Here is an 18,690-nt window from a genome sequence, read left to right on the forward strand (position 1 = left end):
ACTTAAATCTCACAACAAGCTCTTAGTAAGTCCAAGAGTACACAAACTAATGTCAGCATAGCATTACTCTATGGGGCTAGCAGAGCTGCTAATGTCACTAAATCTGGCATCAGACACTAATGTTATAGTGTTGGCGTGCAAATATATAGTTAGATAACTTTCTAAATAACAGCTACTAATTTATTACTTCATTATTTAACAGTGTGCCATTGTAGGCCATCATTATGTTTCTCATAACATTAACTATTATTAGCCGTTAGCTTCTTCTCTATTGTGTGGTAAATTGTGCAACGACGATTAGGCGCCGCTTTAAGAATGGTGCTTTTCACTGATTGGCCACAGGAAGTGGAAACATAATTATCTGTGACAATATTTTGGTTTGTTTAAACTTTATGACCGAGTTGTTAAGGTGAACTTATAGTTCTGTGGTGTAACGAAACTACAATGCAGTTGCAGTATCAAACTAGTTTCAACGTGGCGTTCAGTGTGAACCCTAATTTATGATAAAACTCACGTACGGCTTTCCAACAGGCCAGTTCCCCAATCAACTGAGCAGTACTGGTGATTACTAACCAAGATCAATGAGTAAAAATACTATTACTCATCACTGAATATTTAATTTCATGCCTGCGGTCCTCTTCTGCCTCTGTGCTGCTGTCTTGGTCAGACCTTTCTCATCATATTAATATTTAATATGAATGGACTGAGTGACTGTGGTCTGGCTGAATAAATTTTAAGTGAAAAAGATAAATAAAATAGTGGTACTCAAAAGGAACAAAGAGTACATTGATTGTTAAATGTCTGCTGATCCTTTCAACCGAAATCAAGGCCACTGCTTTTTCATTCAACACAGCTTTACAGGTAACTTTAAAACTACGCTTCACTGACTGGATCATAGCTTTTGTTGTTGAGCCGAGAAAAAAACACCATGAATGTTTCACCTCATTCAATGGGGAATTTTCCAAAACAACAGAATTTTATTTTTAATCCACGCTGACAGTATCTGTGAAAAATATTGAGAGGTATAAAGTACCAGCACATAAAAGTGTTGCTTAAATTCAAATAAAAGTGGTGAAGTCAAAGAGACGTCTATTTTTCTCTGATGTCCAAGAAGGTAAATAAACCTATTTCCCAAAGTGACTATTCCTTAAAGTTCAAACTAATTACCACACAAATCTCTTACAAAAGTTTATGAAATTATATATATACTATATATATACTGCCCTAATGCATTGCTTTTACTTTGCTGCATTACGTGTGTTTAGACACTGAATGCATCGCAAGCTGTGAAACCAGTATTTCATAAACCCTCTCTTCTTTCTCCTCCATCCCTCTCTCCCTCCTTCTCTCCTTTTCCCCCCGCAGCGTCCCCATCATGCCCACGCTCTCTTCGACTTCGCCCCACATCACCCCTCCCAGCTACGCTTCCTGCGTGGTGATGTCATCGAACTCCTCGACTGCTCTGATTCGCTGCGCTGGAGGGGTCGCTGCCATGGACATGTGGGCTACTTCCCCCCGGAGTACGTCCAGCCCATTTACCACTGCCAATGACCTGGATCTGACGCGTCAATCAAATACACGTCCATTCCCACGGGCTCATCACTGAGCCGTCCTGACCTTGCCCCTCACACTGCCCCCCCCCCCCCCCCCCCCCCCCCCCGCTCTGCACTTGCCAATTGATTTTCGGAGCAGGCAACTGACGAGCTGCACCTGAACTGCTCATCATGTTACTGACTCCACTCATTTCCCCTGTGACGCCACCTGTCAATCACAAGCCTCGTCCAATCAGCTGTTACGGGCTCATCAATCGCTTCCACCTGATCCCACAACTCAACCTCTCTTAAAACATGAAATAAATGAAGATAAGGACCTAGACACTGTGGAGAACTCACATACACACACAGCCAAACACCCACATACTCCCGCTCATGATCATTTATTACAGCTTATCAGCACCGGTGCAGGCTGAATAAAAGCAACACACACACACACTCACACTAACCTGATAACAAAAAAACAAACAGTGTGTGGCCCACGGGAGGCGGTGGAGGAAGGGTGAGGTTTTCTCCGCTGCAGATGAGGTGGGATTTGCTCCAGTATTTTCCCACCATTCCCACGGGGAGATCCGGTGAGCTGAGCGGAGAGACACAGAGAGTCAGTGTGTTGTGAATATCTGGGCCAGACACTGAGGATGCTGACACAGCAGATTCCTGGGCTGGGGTGTGTGGGTGTGAGGAGGGGTTTGTGTGTGACACATGGGTCTGACCACATGTAACCTGCAAACTTTATGTATGTTCATTGTGTGCCAAAGCGAATGCATGCGTACATGAGTTTGGAGGTTGGTTGGTGTGTGTATGTGTGTTTTTGTGTGTGTGTGTGTGTGTGTGTGTGTGTGTGTGTGTGTGTGTGTGTGTGTGTGTGTGTGTCCAGCCCTGTGCTCTGTGGACCAGTAAAGGAGGTCACTGTGTTACAGTGACCAGTGAGATGAACGCCGCCCAGACGATGCTTCGTTTCACAGCACACAGCTTAAAATGTAATACGCTCAACTCAATTTATGGAACATTCATTTGTTTCGATGTATTTATTCTTATTCATGTGTAATCTTAAAATACATATATTACAATTAAGGTTAAACATTGTAAAAAAAAAAAAGCTTTTGTTGCAACAGATTTAAGAAAACCACATTTCATGTGATTAACGGTAAGAACTTGGACTGGTCTTCCTTAACCTGTAATGACAAATCATTTAAATAAAGTGAAATATTTACCTGTTTGAACTTGAAGCATGGCATTATTGGTCAATAACATTGAAGAAAGAGGACTTCAGCAGTAACATAAATGAGTAAATGACTGGAAACACTAACACAAAGGTGGGTTAGATAAGGTATACAAAGTGTGTCCATCATATGTCATCACACATTTTGTGTGTGTGTGTATATATATATGTATGTATATGTATATGTATATGTATATGTATATACATATATATATAAAAGATGTTACCTCAACTCATTTTTTTAGGTTTCATTTTTATTTCTTTAACTTCTATATCAGCAGTTTTGCATCTGCAGCAAAGCCCATATTTCAGATTTTTTTTTCAGCTATTTAAATGTGGCATTCGGTGCAGTTATCAGGTGACCTCATCTCTTACACAGATGTGTACTTAGTGATGCTTTTTGTGCTACGCAGTCCATTTTTGTGCTTTTCTTGCTTTTCTGGCCAAAGGAATACATTTCATGCATAAACAGCTACCTCATTTCATGTGTAAATTGTAATTTCATGACATTTGCGATGATATTAGACACTGAGTGCCACAAAATGCAGGTTAACAGCATAGGATGAGTGCCAGACATTTTCCGCATTAAGGTACGGTCACACTTTGAAACTGCCCCTCACTCGCTCCTTAGAAAGGATGTGAAGTCACATTACTGATGAAAGTTATAAATAAATATTAATCAGTCAACAGAGTGAGGGTTTGTGGTGTAATAACATAACTATGGTGATGACACAGGCCAGAATCATTTCCAAACACAGTGTATGAGTGTTCCTGTAGGCTGACGGAGCACATCCACCCGGTCAATGCTTTGAGTCTGCTGGCTTCAGTGTATGAATCAATGCACAAGGTGCCCAACCAAGTGGCATGACTGTGCACATCATTGCATGAGATGCCTCTTTGTGCACACAGTTAGCGCTGAAACAATTAGCAATGATTGTCAATTCAACTAGTCAATAGAGAGAAAATTAATCAACCACTGTTTTAACAATCTGTTAATCATTAAAGTAATCAAGCGAAAAAAAAAAAAAAAAAGCTTCTGTTTTATGGCATTGTAAATCGATTGTGGTTTTGTCTGTCTGTTAGTTAGATAACACAGCATCTTACAGACATGACCTTTGGCTAAGTGAAATTAAAAGGGGGATTTGTCACACCAAGCAACCCCCCCCCCCCAAGTGCCACTGAAGCGCATGTGTGTTATTAATACTAACATTGTAATCATATCATAATGAGTGTGTGACATCATTTTTAAATGTCTCATTTCAACTCATTCACCTGCCAGGAGAGATCTCATCGGCACGTAATTCTTGCTGTCAACCAGAGGCGTTAGATCTGAGCGTGTTTACGAGCATGCGACTGAACGACACTTCAACTGGTGACACACACACACACTACAGATGACAGTTGACAGGTACTATGTGAGGAATGCAGCGTCGTCTCTCACCGGGACGTGATGCTTAAAATGGAGCAGGAAGCAGGGTTACATCCTTTAATCCCCCGGGACTCGATCGCTTCTGTTCTTTCTTTTTTTGTCTCCTCTTATTTTTTTAACAAACGGCTTTTTTCTTTCCTCCTGACAAGAGTCACCTCTGGCCTGCCGATGACATTTAGTCAATAAACCACTGGCATCCAGCGGGGGAGGAGAAGAAAGGAGTTAAAGGTGTACCAGAAATAGTACTGCTGTTTTCTTCTACTATTCTTTTTTTTTTTAAAAAAAAAACTGCTGAGTCACTTTGAAGTGAGCAGATAAAGTGCTGTGTGTGTGTGTGTGTGTGTGTGTGTGTGTGTGTGTGTGTGTGTGTGTGTGTGTGTGAGAGAGAGAGAGAGACGCAGACCAGTGCATTTATTATGACGTATTTGAGTCATACATTAAAAGTGAGACAACATAAGAATACTTAACGTCAAAAACAAACAAACAAAAAAAATCACAGATGAGACACAGAAAGCGAAACAAACAGGAGGAAACTGATGAGGAGTTACGTGAGAGCGGCGAAATGAGACAGGCGAGGGGATAAAAATGGGAAAATGGTAAACAGCGAGAGAGGAAACAGAGAGGAGGAAGCAGAGCGCCGGTGAAAGATAGAAATGTGGGGAGAGGAAGCCGTTAAGGGATTGAGAGTGACAGTAAAAGAGCAAGTGGCAGGGGAAGGTGTGTGGCGCTGACATCAGTCATACTCACAGGCGTAAAAACAGTTGAACCAGTTTGACTGTTTGACAGCCTCTGGGTGTTTAGGCCCTCACGGAGAAAGGGAGACATAATCACAACCAGCCTGCGAACCAATTAAACACCCTGAAAACCAGCAGGACAGCCAATCAGAGAGTCCAGAAAAATGACAAGACGGACGGTCGATGAGTCAGCAAGACACCAGCTAGTGACTCACCCAGTGATTCACTAAATGTGTGATCAGCAGTGGCAGACAGAGAGGCCGCTGGACCCCCCCACTGTGCCAAAGCAGTGACCCATAGAAATGAGGAGACTGCATTTTGGATGCAGCGCCGATGTCAGTCTGACTCCTCCAACCTCTGCAGGAAATCTGTCAAGTCAGTCAGTCCAGACCTGTTATAAAACCTGAAGCCTTTGCAGCGACGCTATCGTCCCATTATAGTGCTCAGGTACGTCATCAGTGCAACAAACGTTTACCAAACAGGTAAATGTTCTCTTACTGTTTTTCCTTATCCCAGCGAGTCCGAGAACACATCCTGGGTAATCACAGTAAATGAATAATTTATGTGCATGTAGACACACTGGCTGATGAACGCCTCACAGTGAGCACCAGGCTGTAATACCTCCCTCCTGTGAGGCAGCAGCCATGTCAGCCTCTTCTCCAACATCCTTTCCTCCTGCCGTCTTAGGGAGTAAATAGCATATAATTACATCACAAACTGCAAAGCTCGAGCGGGGCTGCATCATGTGACTGTAATGTGCTGATAATCAAGTGAGGTGCAGTGCCTCTTTGAAGCAACTTCAAGTTCAAATGGGGTTATTAAAATGCGTTTTACAACCTCCAGGCTTTGTGTTTGATTTGGCTGCTGTCCTCGCGAAGACTTGTTTCGCCGTCTATTACCGAGAAGCGTTGGCTGAATTTAACTATAATTACTTTCATAGTATTATCAAGTACATGATTTTACTTGAAGCGCCTCTCTGATCTGAGAGTGGTCCTCGCTTCCAACAGAGCGTTAAACTAATGCTAAGGAGTCCAAAGCTCAGTCGTTATGTCCTGTGTAGGTGAACATGTAGTTTAGAGTTGAAGACGCTGCTCTTTCTTATGGTTATTTTGAAGGAAATGTACAGAAAATACAGCCTGTTTCCTCCACTTAATGCTCCTTCGATCCCCTTAATCCCGCCCTAATCTCTCACCTTGTTTTTGCCTTTCTGTAAAGTAATTATGTGCTTCATTTTGATCTTTTCAAAGCACAGTTTGGCGCTCTCCCATCCTGCCAGGAGCGTGAAGACACATGACTGAGCAGGTACAACAGCACTGCACTTACTCATGTATAATCTGCTGATGGTTTTCAGCTGATGCCTCATCTGCTCGGGGAACTGGCACCTTAATGATTTAATGAGGCTTTTGAAAATGGAGCGATGGTCTGTTCCCCTCAGTCAAACTCAAACCACATCTCCATTTATCACTACACACACACACACACACACACACACATGCACAGGCACTGGTGGAATACATGTCACGTGACAAAGGTGTGCACGTTTCCTTGTGTGGGTGGGTGTTTTGCCTGTCAGGGTCACACCTGTCGAACCGGGCTGGTCGGGCGGAGCTGTTGGCGAGATGTCACTCACTCACTGTTTCTTCAGCCGCTCAGGTGTTTCATTCGCAGCGGGAATGAGAATGGCTGAGTGTTAGTGCACCATGGCCGGTAAGAGGAGCTACAGGGTCGACCGAAGAAGAGGATTACATGAAGTAATGTGTAACAAGTCTGGAGTGAAACTGATCAGCTGTTTAAACCACAAAAGAGGAATTAAAACGCCTTTAAGCGGCTTTCTTCGCCCAGAGTCTAGAGAAGTTTAGGAGAGCAACTGCCCCGTGAAACTTGGTGGATTTCTAAAGTTTTTGTGTTGTTTCTCGTTAAGTTTTTTGAAGCATGGCTCTTTCCCAGTTACAGTGCCTTGACGATAACCACGTGAACCCCCGGACGCACGAGTCCAAACCGGAGTTTCTGTACTGCGAGGACCAGCGGCTCGCGCTGGAGGCTCTCCTCCAGGATGGTCGCGAGGCGTTTTTTAAGTACTTGGAGGCTCGCGGCCTGCGGGGCTTCCTGTCAGACCCGGAGTTGGAAACTCTGGTCGGGGCGGTGGAGCCCTACGACCCGAACTCGGAGATCTTCCCGGAGAATGCCGAGGAAGACGAGCCCCCGCTGTCGCTGCACTACTGGCCCGAGCTGTCGGACACGTCCATCCCGCAGATGGACCTGGGCTGGCCGGACAGCGATTCTTACCGGGGGGTGACGCGCACCACCATATACTCGCAGCCGCCGCTGGACGGTCAGGCGCATATCAAAGAGGTTGTTAGGAAAATGATTGCGCAGGCGCAAAAGGTACGGTGGGCCACTGAATGGGTAATATTGTACACTTTGACGCTATGGGAGGTTCTTTTAATAATGTCCCTTTTGTTTCAGCCATTCATTTCTCTTTAGAATCACTATATCTTACATCTCACTCATGTAAAGCCGGAAAAACAAACAAACAAACAAACAAACAAACAAACAAACAAACAAACAAGCAAGCAAGCAAGCAAACAAACAAACAAACAAACAGTCTCCAGTCAAACATATAAAGTATAAGCAGTTGAGAGTGACTATAAAATTAAAATCATCAATTGAAATACTAATCTATTTGACTAATGGCCTCTTAATTTGATGATTTATCAGCCCCTTGTTTCTCTGCCCTTATGCAACCATTCAAAAGATAAACTGTAATGTTGACATGCCACCATGTGTTGAGTCATTCAGAGGTCAGAGTACAGACTGCTGACCAAAACAGACAATCAGGAGTAAAGTGCAAATTGATTAAGCGGTTTTATCAGTGTCGCGCACCGTAACTGCCAGCAGCATAATATCATATGTTGGATATTTGCATGTATGTAAGTGCCTGGGTGCAGGGGTGTGACTGTGCTTCTGTCTGCTCATCCAGTGCACTTATCTGAAGTTTATGACATGTTTTATTGCTCAGCAGCTGTTCTCAGTGGCATGTGTTATTTGACTGAAACATCCTATGGGCATTTTCCTGAAGAGACAGGGATGGAATGGAATGATGGAAGCGTCATAGAAGTGGAGGTCTGGGGAACAGACATAACTCCCTTTAATGAGTCTTCAGAGTTGTATTTTGCGAAGGAAAACTTCTGTGATCTAGTGTTAAAACCTGTGGAACAACTTGAATGTTATTTGTTTTGGCAGAAAATTGTAAACACTGTCATCTGTCACTGTCATGTAACTGTCATCTTCGCAAGTACTCTGTTCTCACACTGACTACAAGCTGTATATTTGTCTGTATATATTTGCTTATTTGCATGCATAAGCTATGCACATGTCTGTGCATATGTATGTGTGTGTTTGTCCCCAGGTTATAGCAGTGGTGATGGATGTCTTCACTGATGTCGACATCTTTAGAGATTTGCTAGAAGCTGGTTTCAAGAGGAGGGTTTCTGTCTACATCCTGTTGGAACGAGCAACACAACCTCATTTCTTGTCTATGTGTCAAAGGGCCAACATGCATGCCGGACACCTCAAGGTGAGCCATTATCACTTGCTTGATCATTTTGCACAGTGGTCTGATGTTTAGCAACAAAGAGCACGGCTTAGCTGCACTTAAAGATTTTTGTGTTGCTTTTGCACAAATGAGAATTGTGACCTGATGATTTTAAAACAGTCTCATTCATCCTCTGTGGAGGACATTCGAATTTCATGGCACTCAGGCCATGATCAATGATAACCAGACCACAATAACGTGATAACCAGAATAATAAGCTGACTGGAAATGAAAGTTCATTATCAGATTATGTGGGGACAAAATGTTGTAGTTTTATAGAGAGTAAATGCTTCACTGGTGGAGAGTGAATCTCTGACCTTTGGAAAGCAGGGGGAATCACCTCATTTTGAGATTTGAAATACATTTCTAAGTTGCTGCTGTTGAACGCAGGGAGCACAAATTATCCTGTGAAAGAAAAACGACCAATTGAGAGCACATGCCTTCCCTCCCTTTCTCTTTGTCTCTCTCACACACACAACCGGCAAGCCTGTCCAGTTGGCATTGTACCACAAATGAATCTTTTATCTCATTTAGTCTGTGTTTTATTCCATTGTTGGCTGGTTACCATGAAAAGCTCTTAAAACACCTTTTGATCATGTTGGAACACATGAAAGTGAGTTGCAGAAAAAATGCAACTGTGTCATCAGTGCATTGTATTCTTGTAACATAAATCTTTTGATTAAGCTGCCAAGCCACCAAACCACCATTGTTGTGACTCAAGTCAGCCAATCTCTCAGGTGAACAGTAGTTGATGGGCCTTTAACGGTTAACAGCTAATCAGTGCAGTATTTGGTGGGTGGAAGTCAGCTGCTGCGTTGTTCCTCCCTCCTCTGGGGAGATAATTTAGAAAATGTACATGCAGTGGAAGCGCTGTTGGATAAATTCCACAAATGCTCCCAGTGTGTTTAACTAATTATGCTGAAAGTGCTATTTACTGCCGAATGATAGATTAGTGTCTGGCTGTCAGAAGTGAGACGTTAAAAATGCAGAAAAACTATGTAAGAGACCTTGAGAGATGTTAATGCAAACACAGACATGAACAGAAGGTATCTGCACATGGGGTGTGCGCACAAATGCTTAGTGTAGGTGTGTGGACAGACCCGTGGACACACACACACACACATACAGGAACAGACAACACACAGTCACATAAAACATACACCCACTGCCAGTTGTCTTAGAGGAGCTAAAATGAAACACAAAGGCAGTAACAGCCTGACAGACTTCGTGTGCCATCTGTATCTGGATTAGGAAGAAAACAGCAGAATCTGTCTCGAGTGGCAGTTTGTGCTTTATAAACATATGACAGTTACATTTGACAAATCACAGAGGAGGCTGTTTTAGCTCAGCTTGATGGCTGTTTTATACCAGTTTTATTTTCATGTATTAGTCAGTTTGTTTTGTTTACTCCATCCTGGTTTTTATAGCATGGAGTGCGGACCTTCCTACAGTAATGCAGCTGCACACTTAGCCTGAAGTTTGCCTGCATTTACAGACAATTGGCTATATGTTAAGAAACCACAGCCTGTCTCACAGCTTTCCTTTAAGCTTTTCCTGGTTTGTACAGTATTCTGTAGAGTTTACACTGAGCAGCACATGTGTACCACTCTCTCAAAGAAAAATGTGTAACATTTTAGAAAAGGATGGATATCCTTCAACATATGTTCCTGACTGTAGCCGATCACTGTGGCCATGACTGGCATCCTAGAAAATGTAGGTACAGCTGTACAAGTGGCAATTGTGACGTGGAACAGCGATGAGCAACTGACGCAGAATGTGTGACAAGTCTGTCGGGGAGCTGAGCCTAGACTGCTGAATGAGATGATGATGATGATAGACGGGGAGAGTAGAAGACAGGTGTGACAGCTTGAGCACAGCTTGAGCTTTTACTGTAAACTGGAAGTGACAAGAGGGAGTTGGTAGGCGGAGGAGTGGATAGACAGGAAGGGAGGAGGAGCAGGTGAGTGTGTAGGCGCCAGATTCTGACTCTTCAGTCGTCTGAAGGGGTTTGTGAACAGGCTCTATGTCAGTGACCATTCACCCTGCAAACTCAATATTTTGTAAAAAAAAAAAGAAAAGAAAAAAGACACAGTGTCTCTGTTAGCTGGGATGTTTTTCTCTGTAGAAGCTACAGTATGCTTTGCGATTCAAGCTCATTTGGCAGTATTTTCACACAGATTTTATCAAATCAGCCACAGGAATGAGAGGCAGAGAAAGTTAAGGATGGAATCAAAGGAGGGAGGAAAACAAGTGTTCCTCCTGTGAGACAAGCCACGCCAGGAATGGTCAGCTGCATCAAGACAAGTGATTGTGTAATTTTTTTCTTGCATCAAAGTTCCAGACCTGGCAGTAATGGCTAATGAGCTGTATCTTTTAGAGGAACTGAAGGCCCTCTCCAAATGAGATGGTTCAAATCTAACTCACAACCACCAAATTAAGTCCACCGGGTCAACGGTAATTAAAAGCAGCATTGTCTGGTTGGACCAAACAACAAAAGAACACTTTTATATACAGTCAAATGCAGGAAACATCTGAAGTGGACAGAGAACCGATCCCTGCGGGACACCAGATTTTAAGCACAGTAAGCTGACTGTGTTTTTCACACAGAGATTAACAAAACAGGCATGTTCCTACAAAGCTGGTTTAGATAATTGAAGAGAATGTTGTGATTCATGGCATCAGATGCTGCACTGAAATCAAGTAAAGACAAGACAAGAGACAACAGCAGAATCCATGGAAGTTGACACGATGTTGATTGTGCAAGATTTATTCGCAGAGTTTACACGGGATGCGGTATGTTTAAATACTCAGAAGTGCTCAAATATATGGCTATAGGGTTTTTGCTAAGTACTCATACATCTAACAAGCGGTTGTGGGTTACACTTAGAACTGAGAGTTTGTTTAAACTTCACTTTTACGTGGTTAGATTTACAGATGAAAGACCTCAGTTCAAGAAATGTAACCTAAATCACATGTATGTTCTAATTTGTATCTGTTAATGCTTTACAAATGTTAGTGCAACAGGTGTGTGTCCCTGCCCTTTTCATTTTATTTACACAAACCCTGCCCAGCAATCATCCAGTTAATATTCAACCTCATAAAATCATAAAAATAAATTTTGTTCTTTTTATGCTCGATACTAGATGCTATAAAAATATGTTGTGATTGTAATTTCGTGATTTTCCTCTTTTCTTGACTCAAGATATAGACTGAAAGTCAAAGATGAAGTGTTTAAATCAGCAGAAGGTATGACGTGTGTATGTGTGTGTGTTCCAGCACCTTCGTGTACGCTGCACAGATGGAGTAGAATTCTACACTCGCTCCTCCACCAAGGTCAGAGGGCGAATGGGACACAGATTCATGTTCATCGATGGAGACAAAGCTGTTTCTGGATCATACAGGTCAGTGCACTTTATATGTTTGAGTGCGTGTGTGTGTGTGTGTGTGTGTGTGTGTGTGTGTGTGTGTGTGTGTGTGTGTGTGTGTGTGTGCGTGTGCGTGTGCGTGCGTGTCTGGCCATGTATTACTCATATTGTGGGGGCATAAATCTGTTTACAAAGCCACGTTGGACTTGTCTCCACAACGTAAATCATTAAATTTCAGGTTGAAGACTTGTGTTAAGGTTAGGGTAAAGGTTAGGCTTTGGCAAGTAATGGTTATGGTTATGGTTAGGGTGAGTCACAACTCTGTGTGTGTGTGTGTGTATGTGTGTGTTTGTGTGCTTGTTTGTCAGTGAGAGTTTGAGAAAGAGATAAAGACTAAGAAATAGTTATCTCCATGGGCTTGCCTTGTTTCTAAGAGTGTGGAATGCGGAGATATGAATACAGTAATGCACTATCTATTAATCTCCAGTCACAGTAAATTCTCTCCATGCTAGACAAACGGGTTGTAAATGTACCCAGTGTACAAGAGAAATAAACACAACTAAGTCACTCGATGGTGATGCATTTACTCTCGGCTCAGTGCCTCAGCTGAGCTGTGTCGCCTTTTGTTCTCTTATTGCTGCTGACTTTGCTTATATTTTCGGTGAGGAGGTGTTTGTTTGGTAATGTCTTGGTGAACTTTAAAGTAGTCTAACTTTGTATCTACTGTGCATTCTGCAGTTTCACTTGGATGTCATCGCGGCTGGACAGAAATCTCATCACAGTTGTTACAGGCCAGGCGGTGGATGCCTTCGACAAGCTGTTTCGTATCCTCTATGTGAGCTCCAGCTCAGTTGACCTCCGGAAGGTCGCCACAGAGCCTGAACCTGAACCAGAGCCCCTCCCGCAGTTAGCCTCAGTGCCTCCTCCTTCCGCTGCTATTGCTAGAAAACTGTACAACCCAAAATATGCCCTGGTTTTAGGCAGCCCAAGCCCCAACAACAGCCCCACCCCCTCTGCTGGCAACAACAGCCCCAAAAAGACCCAAAGTCCAGAGAACTCTAGGAACCCAGAGGTCCCAGACACCAAGAAGAGGAGGCAGAGGAGGGCTAGTAAAGAAGCCATACAGGAGGTTCCTCCCATCCACCCTGGACTCACCAATCTAGAGAAAGCATGCTTGATGTCATACCTGCCCACCTGGCCAGAGCCTGACCCCCCCAGTGATGTGATTGGGTTCATTAACATTCGAGATACCAGTAAACCAATGCAGGTCCATCTACAGAGATCTGAGATGTTTGGAACCAGCCAAGCCATCAGGTTTAGCAGTCCATTAAGCATGCCTGAGGAAACCTTACCAGAGGTGGCCAAGCCCCGGCAGCTCACTGCTAAATATGAGGACATTAATAAACTCCAACCAGCACAAGAGTCAATGGTAGGCACGCAACTCAATGCACAGGCTGCTGAGATCAAGCCCGACTCCCTCCCTAGATCAGACACCAAGGAAGGAGAAGAAACTAGCTATAACATGCAGAGTGCTGTTGTGTACAGGGCACACAAAAACAGCCACATTTCCCCCCCCTCAACCTCTGCCATGTGCTCTCAGTCTGTCACATCCACCTCCCTTTCTGAAAATAACCATGTTTCCATCACCACAAGCATGACTACCAGTGACTGTGCTCCTTTGTCCTCCATCAGCTCTCCTCTCACCTCTTCTTCTACAACTCCTAATCCTTCCCTCCCTTCATCCTCATCTTTGACTCCTCAAACTCCTCCCATCCCCAAACCTCGTACTATCCAGTTGGTTATTAAAGACAGCGTCACCTGTGATGACAAGAAGCTGCCGCAGTTCAGTGTTGTCATGAGGCCTGAGACAGGCACGGGACCGCTGGTGGTCCGAAATGAGCCTGCTGTAGTGCAGACATCAGCAGAAAAAGAGCCCGAGACTGTCCCAGAACTGCAGAGCAACAGTGGAAGCGAAACAGGAGCACAAACAGATGCAGACAACAGACGAAATATTGGAGAAGCTCCACAGCAAAAACAGATTGGAACTTCCCAAGAGTCAAAGAATGAGGAAGCAGTTGGACTACATGATGACAGAGCAGGAATTCAATTGCTCACTGGAACCAACCGAGAAACCCAGTCACATGTTTTGATTAGTGGTGCACCAAAGGCAGACAGTGTGAATATTCAAGAAATAATTCCAAAAGATGTTGAGCCCAAGACTTGGACGTCAACACACTGTAAATTAACCCCACAGATGGACTGTGCAGCCGCAGTACAGACCCCAGAACGAGCCCCAACAGGCTGTGAATTTGCTGAAGTGCCGAATGAAAACAGTTACAATGTGACACAATTCAAAGCGTACTGCGCAAGCGCACATGAACCTCAGAGAATATCATACGATGCATTGACGCCTCAGGAAGTAAGTGTATTAAACACTGCAGACTCTTTAAAAGCTCCACCATACACTCCTGTTTCTGCCACATACAACCCACACATGTCCAGAGATAGTGCTGGTGATAGCATACACACATCTGCTGCAGACACTCATGACCAGCTAGGTAATCCACGTTTCACGCCAGCACATAACACAGATATTAGTGACAAACATAAGACACACAGCACCTTTCAAGAACAAGCTCGTAAAGCTCAGGGAAGCACCCGCACGCCTGAAAATTCCCTTTGCTCACTTGTTTCCGACGGGCATGTGCCAGACTTGCGTTCGCCGATGCCTGAAAAACAGTCGCGGGTGGTTATAGCTCTCGTTCGCACCACAAGTCCGGATGAATTTCTTCCGCGCACGCCCACCCCAGACTCCCAAACGCACACGCTGGATCCACGTTCATACACTCCAGACTTTCGAACGCCAACACCTGACATCGATGAGTACGCCTCACCAAGAGCGGACTCCGCTCTCTCCACAACCTCAGAGGAGTATTACGAATGTAGCGACTCGCCTCTCCAGGAGCCTGTTTTTGACCGAGCTGCTTACCGCAACCGCGGGTCAACGGAGGATCATGTTAGCGTCACACACACAAACACTCCTAATGCTAAAACCATTGCTGCTAGTCCTACATACATAAATTATAAGCCTCATGCTGTTACGTTAGGCACTACAGACAGTAATACCTCTAACAGTGAAACACAGAGTTTGTCCTGGCCTGCTAGCATCTCCTCTTCCTCTTCTTTACCTGAGAGGACCGTGAAAATGGGGGAGGAGGAGGAAACCGCAAAGAAAGAAAATGTGAGCGAAGTGGATAAAAAGAGGAGGACAGAGGGAGATTCCCAGAGGACACAGAGGAGCAGCAGCAGCGAGGAAGCTAAAAGAACAGCAGACCATTTTAAACAAGGTAAAAACTTGACAGAGAGAGCAGAAAAAAACAAGGAGGCCCAACACCAAGCCCCCAAGAGAAAGAGGGTGCTGAACCAATCAACAGCAGAGAGCCCGGTCGACAGAAGAGTGACTCCAGGAGGATTAACCAACGAGGGAGCAGAGCCAAAGCGATTGTCCACAGGTGACCTTAGACCAAAGAAGGCTTGTTCTGAAGGAGAGAGACCAGACAAAGAGAAGGCAGCAGACAGGTCAGCATTAGGACCCAGCAGTGCGGAGAGGAAAGCCAGGCCCCAGTCAGCCGGAGAGACTGAGGGACAGAAGGTATGAACAGTGAGGCAGCACATATATTCTTACCTTTGGACAGAGCCAGGCAAGCTGTTTTCCCATGTTACTAGACTTTGTGCTGGGCTAAATCAGCCAACCAGGTAGCTTCATACTGAGCATACAGACTTGAGTCCTATCAGTTCTCAAATTGTCTTGTTTGGCAAGACTTTGACTCGTAGTAGTATTTCATCATGAAGTCCATAAATATTCATTGATTCTTGAGCCATACTAGGTTTTGCTACACCATGCTGAAAAGACAATACAATATCAGCAGTGCAAAATTAAACGACCTGGTGCAAAACTTCCGCTGCTGAAGTCATGAAGTCTCTCTTCAGTGTTACAGTCATTAGCTCAGATCTGTCGGCGCTCGGTCAGCTCCAAAGCTGACTTCAGCAGTCGGCTGTTTGAATATGGTGTCAAATATTTAACAAAGTTAGTGTGTGTGTGTGTTTAAATGTGCCTTTGGAAATGCAGGAGAACTCACTGTGTGTGCAGTGTGTTATATATCATATATGCAGTGTGTTAAGCGAGCTTACCATTTCTGCTCTTGTGTGTGTGTGTGTGTGTGTGTGTGTGTGTGTGTGTGTGTGTGTGTGTGTTTATCAAGGTCTGTTGAGTATGCAGCAGCCAAGCGTCTCTAAGTTGAAACACACGACACTTGTTCATTATTGAAAAAGGAGTCTGTGTGTGATTTAAAGTGACACACTTTTAATGATGCACTGCGCGCGTTCACCCCGCTTGCAATATTAATGAACTGGTAAATGATTGATAGTTTCACATTTATTGGCGTCGCTGACTTCAGTCGCTGCTGACCTGAGTCTACGCCTTTTATCTAACGCTGGTCTTTTCAAGCCGCTGAGGTGTTGTTGGCACGTTTCAACTGAGTTCTGTCATGTAATATTAACAGAGGCGACAATAAAACACATCTCGCTGATTTGCACTGAGGTACCTTTCTCTTCCATTTGCGAGAAAACCTTTATGTCCCTCGGCTTTGCATGTGAGAGTGGAAGAAAGTTCCACTGCATCATTGCCAGCACACTAATAGAATACAAGATGAGTGTCTGCTGAAGTGTTAGACATAATGTGTAGTCAAATGTATTGATACATTTCCTCTATTCGGCCCTCTCGTCTCCTTCCCTAGCCTTCTCATACTTCTCCCAGACTTCCTCGAGGACAGCATCAAGAGAGTGGACCGTCCTCCCCTTCCCGACCATCCAGATCCCCTCGACCCCTCTTGGCCCCTCGTCCCTCTGGAAGCCGTCAGCTGAACCAGACAGATAGCAAGGCCCTGCATGGTACTTTCCAGACGTTGGATAACGCCTCATCTCCTCGCAGACCATCTAGACCACCTTCTCCAATGTCAGCGGGTGCCTGCGGGTCCGCAGCTGGGCGGAAGCAGGCTGAAAGCTCCCACGGCCAGCAGAGCCCCCCCTCTCGACAGCCTGTAGCAGCGCAGGGCAGGGTGAGAGCGGGACAGTCGCCGAATCGGCCTCCTTACATCAAACCCCAGGCCTCCTCTGGCGCAGTGCAGCAGCTCCATCCGCACTCCCAGAACCAGACGGTATCACCACAGGAGGGGCACCACCAGGAAGAAGGAAAGGCTCCATTTAGCATCTCTTTTAGCAGGCTGTACAGCCTCAAGGGCCTGAAGGACAAGATGAACAAGCTGCCGGCGCAGAGCAAGAGAGGCAGCACCAGCTCCTCGGTACAGGGACGTAAGAGCACCAGCTAGTCTGGTACCATCAGCCATCCTGGCATCAATTTTTATATTACTGTAACACATCAGGCCAAAGATGAGGCAAGTTCAAATAAAAGACAGCATCAGCCCTGTTTGCACAGCAAAGACTTGCCTCTGCACCACTAGTGTTGCTGTTCTTGCTGACGGTTTTAGTGAATATCTGACCCGCGACTTGTGTTGTCGCCTCGTCTGCTGGAGGAAGCGCTTCAAGCTGATTTCCACATGGCAGTTATCAGTATGAAACCACTCTGTTGCTCATTTGTGAACCAAACAAACTGTGACTGGATAAGTGTTTTTCTCTTGGCGTCTCATTTCCAGACGTGATTCTTATTCATTTTGCTGCATCTGATATCCGGAGTTGAACCATAGCTTCCTCTCCTAAGTTATTACATGGCGCTGAATGGTTTTCTTGTTGCTTTTTCACCCTCCTGGCCTCAGTTATTGAACAACTGAATAATGGAATTCTTTCAGACCTTCTGTCCTGCATTTTCATATGAATGTTTGGATATTGTATGTTTAAATTATTAGCATGGCTAAACAAAATGAACACCAAGAACATACGTAAAGGGTATATAAACCCAGGAGTTAAGTCCCTGGGTAAGTCTTCCAGTAAAACTGTATGAGTGACTGGGAGTCATTCATCAAAATGCACATGAAATAACGTTAAAATAGGTACTATCTTGGCTATCTGTTTACTATCTTTGTGAGTTTGTTTCAACCGTGAGAACGTACATGCTGTATTTACAGATGCACTGTATTCTGTGTGATCACAACATGGTGTTCCACAGATTCACTGTTCGCTTCCAGCACTTTACATTCTGCGAGCAGACAGATAAGTAAATGTTCAAGTGGCTGACCTCATGTCAGGTGAACACAAATAAAAAATAATTTATATATATATATTGTGTTTAAATGAGTTGAGTGGGACCATTTGTCCCACATTTGTATTATGCCAGGCCAAGTGCTTCCTCCTCTGCGCATTCACAGAGTGCTTACGATGCAGATTTGACTGCTAAAACTGTTGGTGCAGAATCTTATCTTACTGTTTTTTGATGCCTCAGAGCTTCTTTTTGGTTGTTTTGTATTCCTCCATTCTGTGCCTTACAGTGAAAGACTAAAGCAGTGAGGTTATTGATTTATTCTTTGTTTACACCAAATCCCATTTACATTCGAAATGCTTTTTGCCTGGAACACAAAGCTTCTTTGCCCAAACAAAGCACAAGTTATCTGCGGAGACGAGCGCAGTAAACAGCACACAGGACAGGCTCGCTGCTCTGAAGACAGATACAGATGCCCTGCAGAGTCTAACTTGAGATTCTCTGAAGGAAAGTGGAAATGTGCCGGAGAAAGCAAAATGGCTGAAGTTCACATAATTCAAACTGTTTTACAAAGCTACAAA

At 44.3% G+C, this 18,690-nt stretch overlaps 2 protein-coding genes across 4 annotated transcripts in view; both read left to right on the forward strand.

Moving 5' to 3' along the window:
• The window catches only part of grapa (GRB2 related adaptor protein a), a 28,798-nt gene extending 26,022 nt beyond the window's left edge, over positions 1-2,776 (forward strand). Inside the window, exons 5-6 of one of the 3 annotated variants that reach the window (XR_011603087.1) lie at positions 1,366-2,396; positions 2,431-2,776. Coding sequence is in view for 1 of the 3 variants with exons in the window: in XM_070980467.1 (XP_070836568.1) it covers positions 1,366-1,551 (186 nt within the window). In the remaining 2 variants the exon portion in view is untranslated. Of the gene's footprint in view, positions 1-1,365 lie in introns of all 3 variants that reach the window. The other 2 variants (XR_011603088.1, XM_070980467.1) reach the window with 2 other exon arrangements.
• A 3,833-nt stretch (positions 2,777-6,609) lies between these two features.
• LOC139343065 (uncharacterized) lies at positions 6,610-17,851 on the forward strand. Its single transcript, XM_070980462.1, has 5 exons — positions 6,610-7,323; positions 8,348-8,515; positions 11,810-11,934; positions 12,637-15,550; positions 16,695-17,851. The coding sequence occupies exons 1-5, from the start codon at positions 6,871-6,873 to the stop codon at positions 17,283-17,285; spliced, it is 4,251 nt and encodes a 1,416-aa protein (XP_070836563.1). The 5' UTR covers positions 6,610-6,870; the 3' UTR covers positions 17,286-17,851.
• Positions 17,852-18,690: the final 839 nt, after the last annotated feature.

Source organism: Chaetodon trifascialis, chromosome 15 (assembly GCF_039877785.1).
Source record: "Chaetodon trifascialis isolate fChaTrf1 chromosome 15, fChaTrf1.hap1, whole genome shotgun sequence".
NCBI classification, from domain to species: Eukaryota; Metazoa; Chordata; class Actinopteri; order Chaetodontiformes; family Chaetodontidae; genus Chaetodon; species Chaetodon trifascialis.

Coding starts and splice junctions, on each gene's coding strand:
- LOC139343065 (XM_070980462.1), top strand. CDS start 6,871: ATGGCTCTTTCCCAGTTACAGTGCCTTGACGATAACCACGTGAACCCC. Junction 8,516..11,809: donor TGCATGCCGGACACCTCAAG/GTGAGCCATTAT, acceptor TGTGTGTTCCAG/CACCTTCGTGTACGCTGCAC. Junction 11,935..12,636: donor GCTGTTTCTGGATCATACAG/GTCAGTGCACTT, acceptor TGCATTCTGCAG/TTTCACTTGGATGTCATCGC.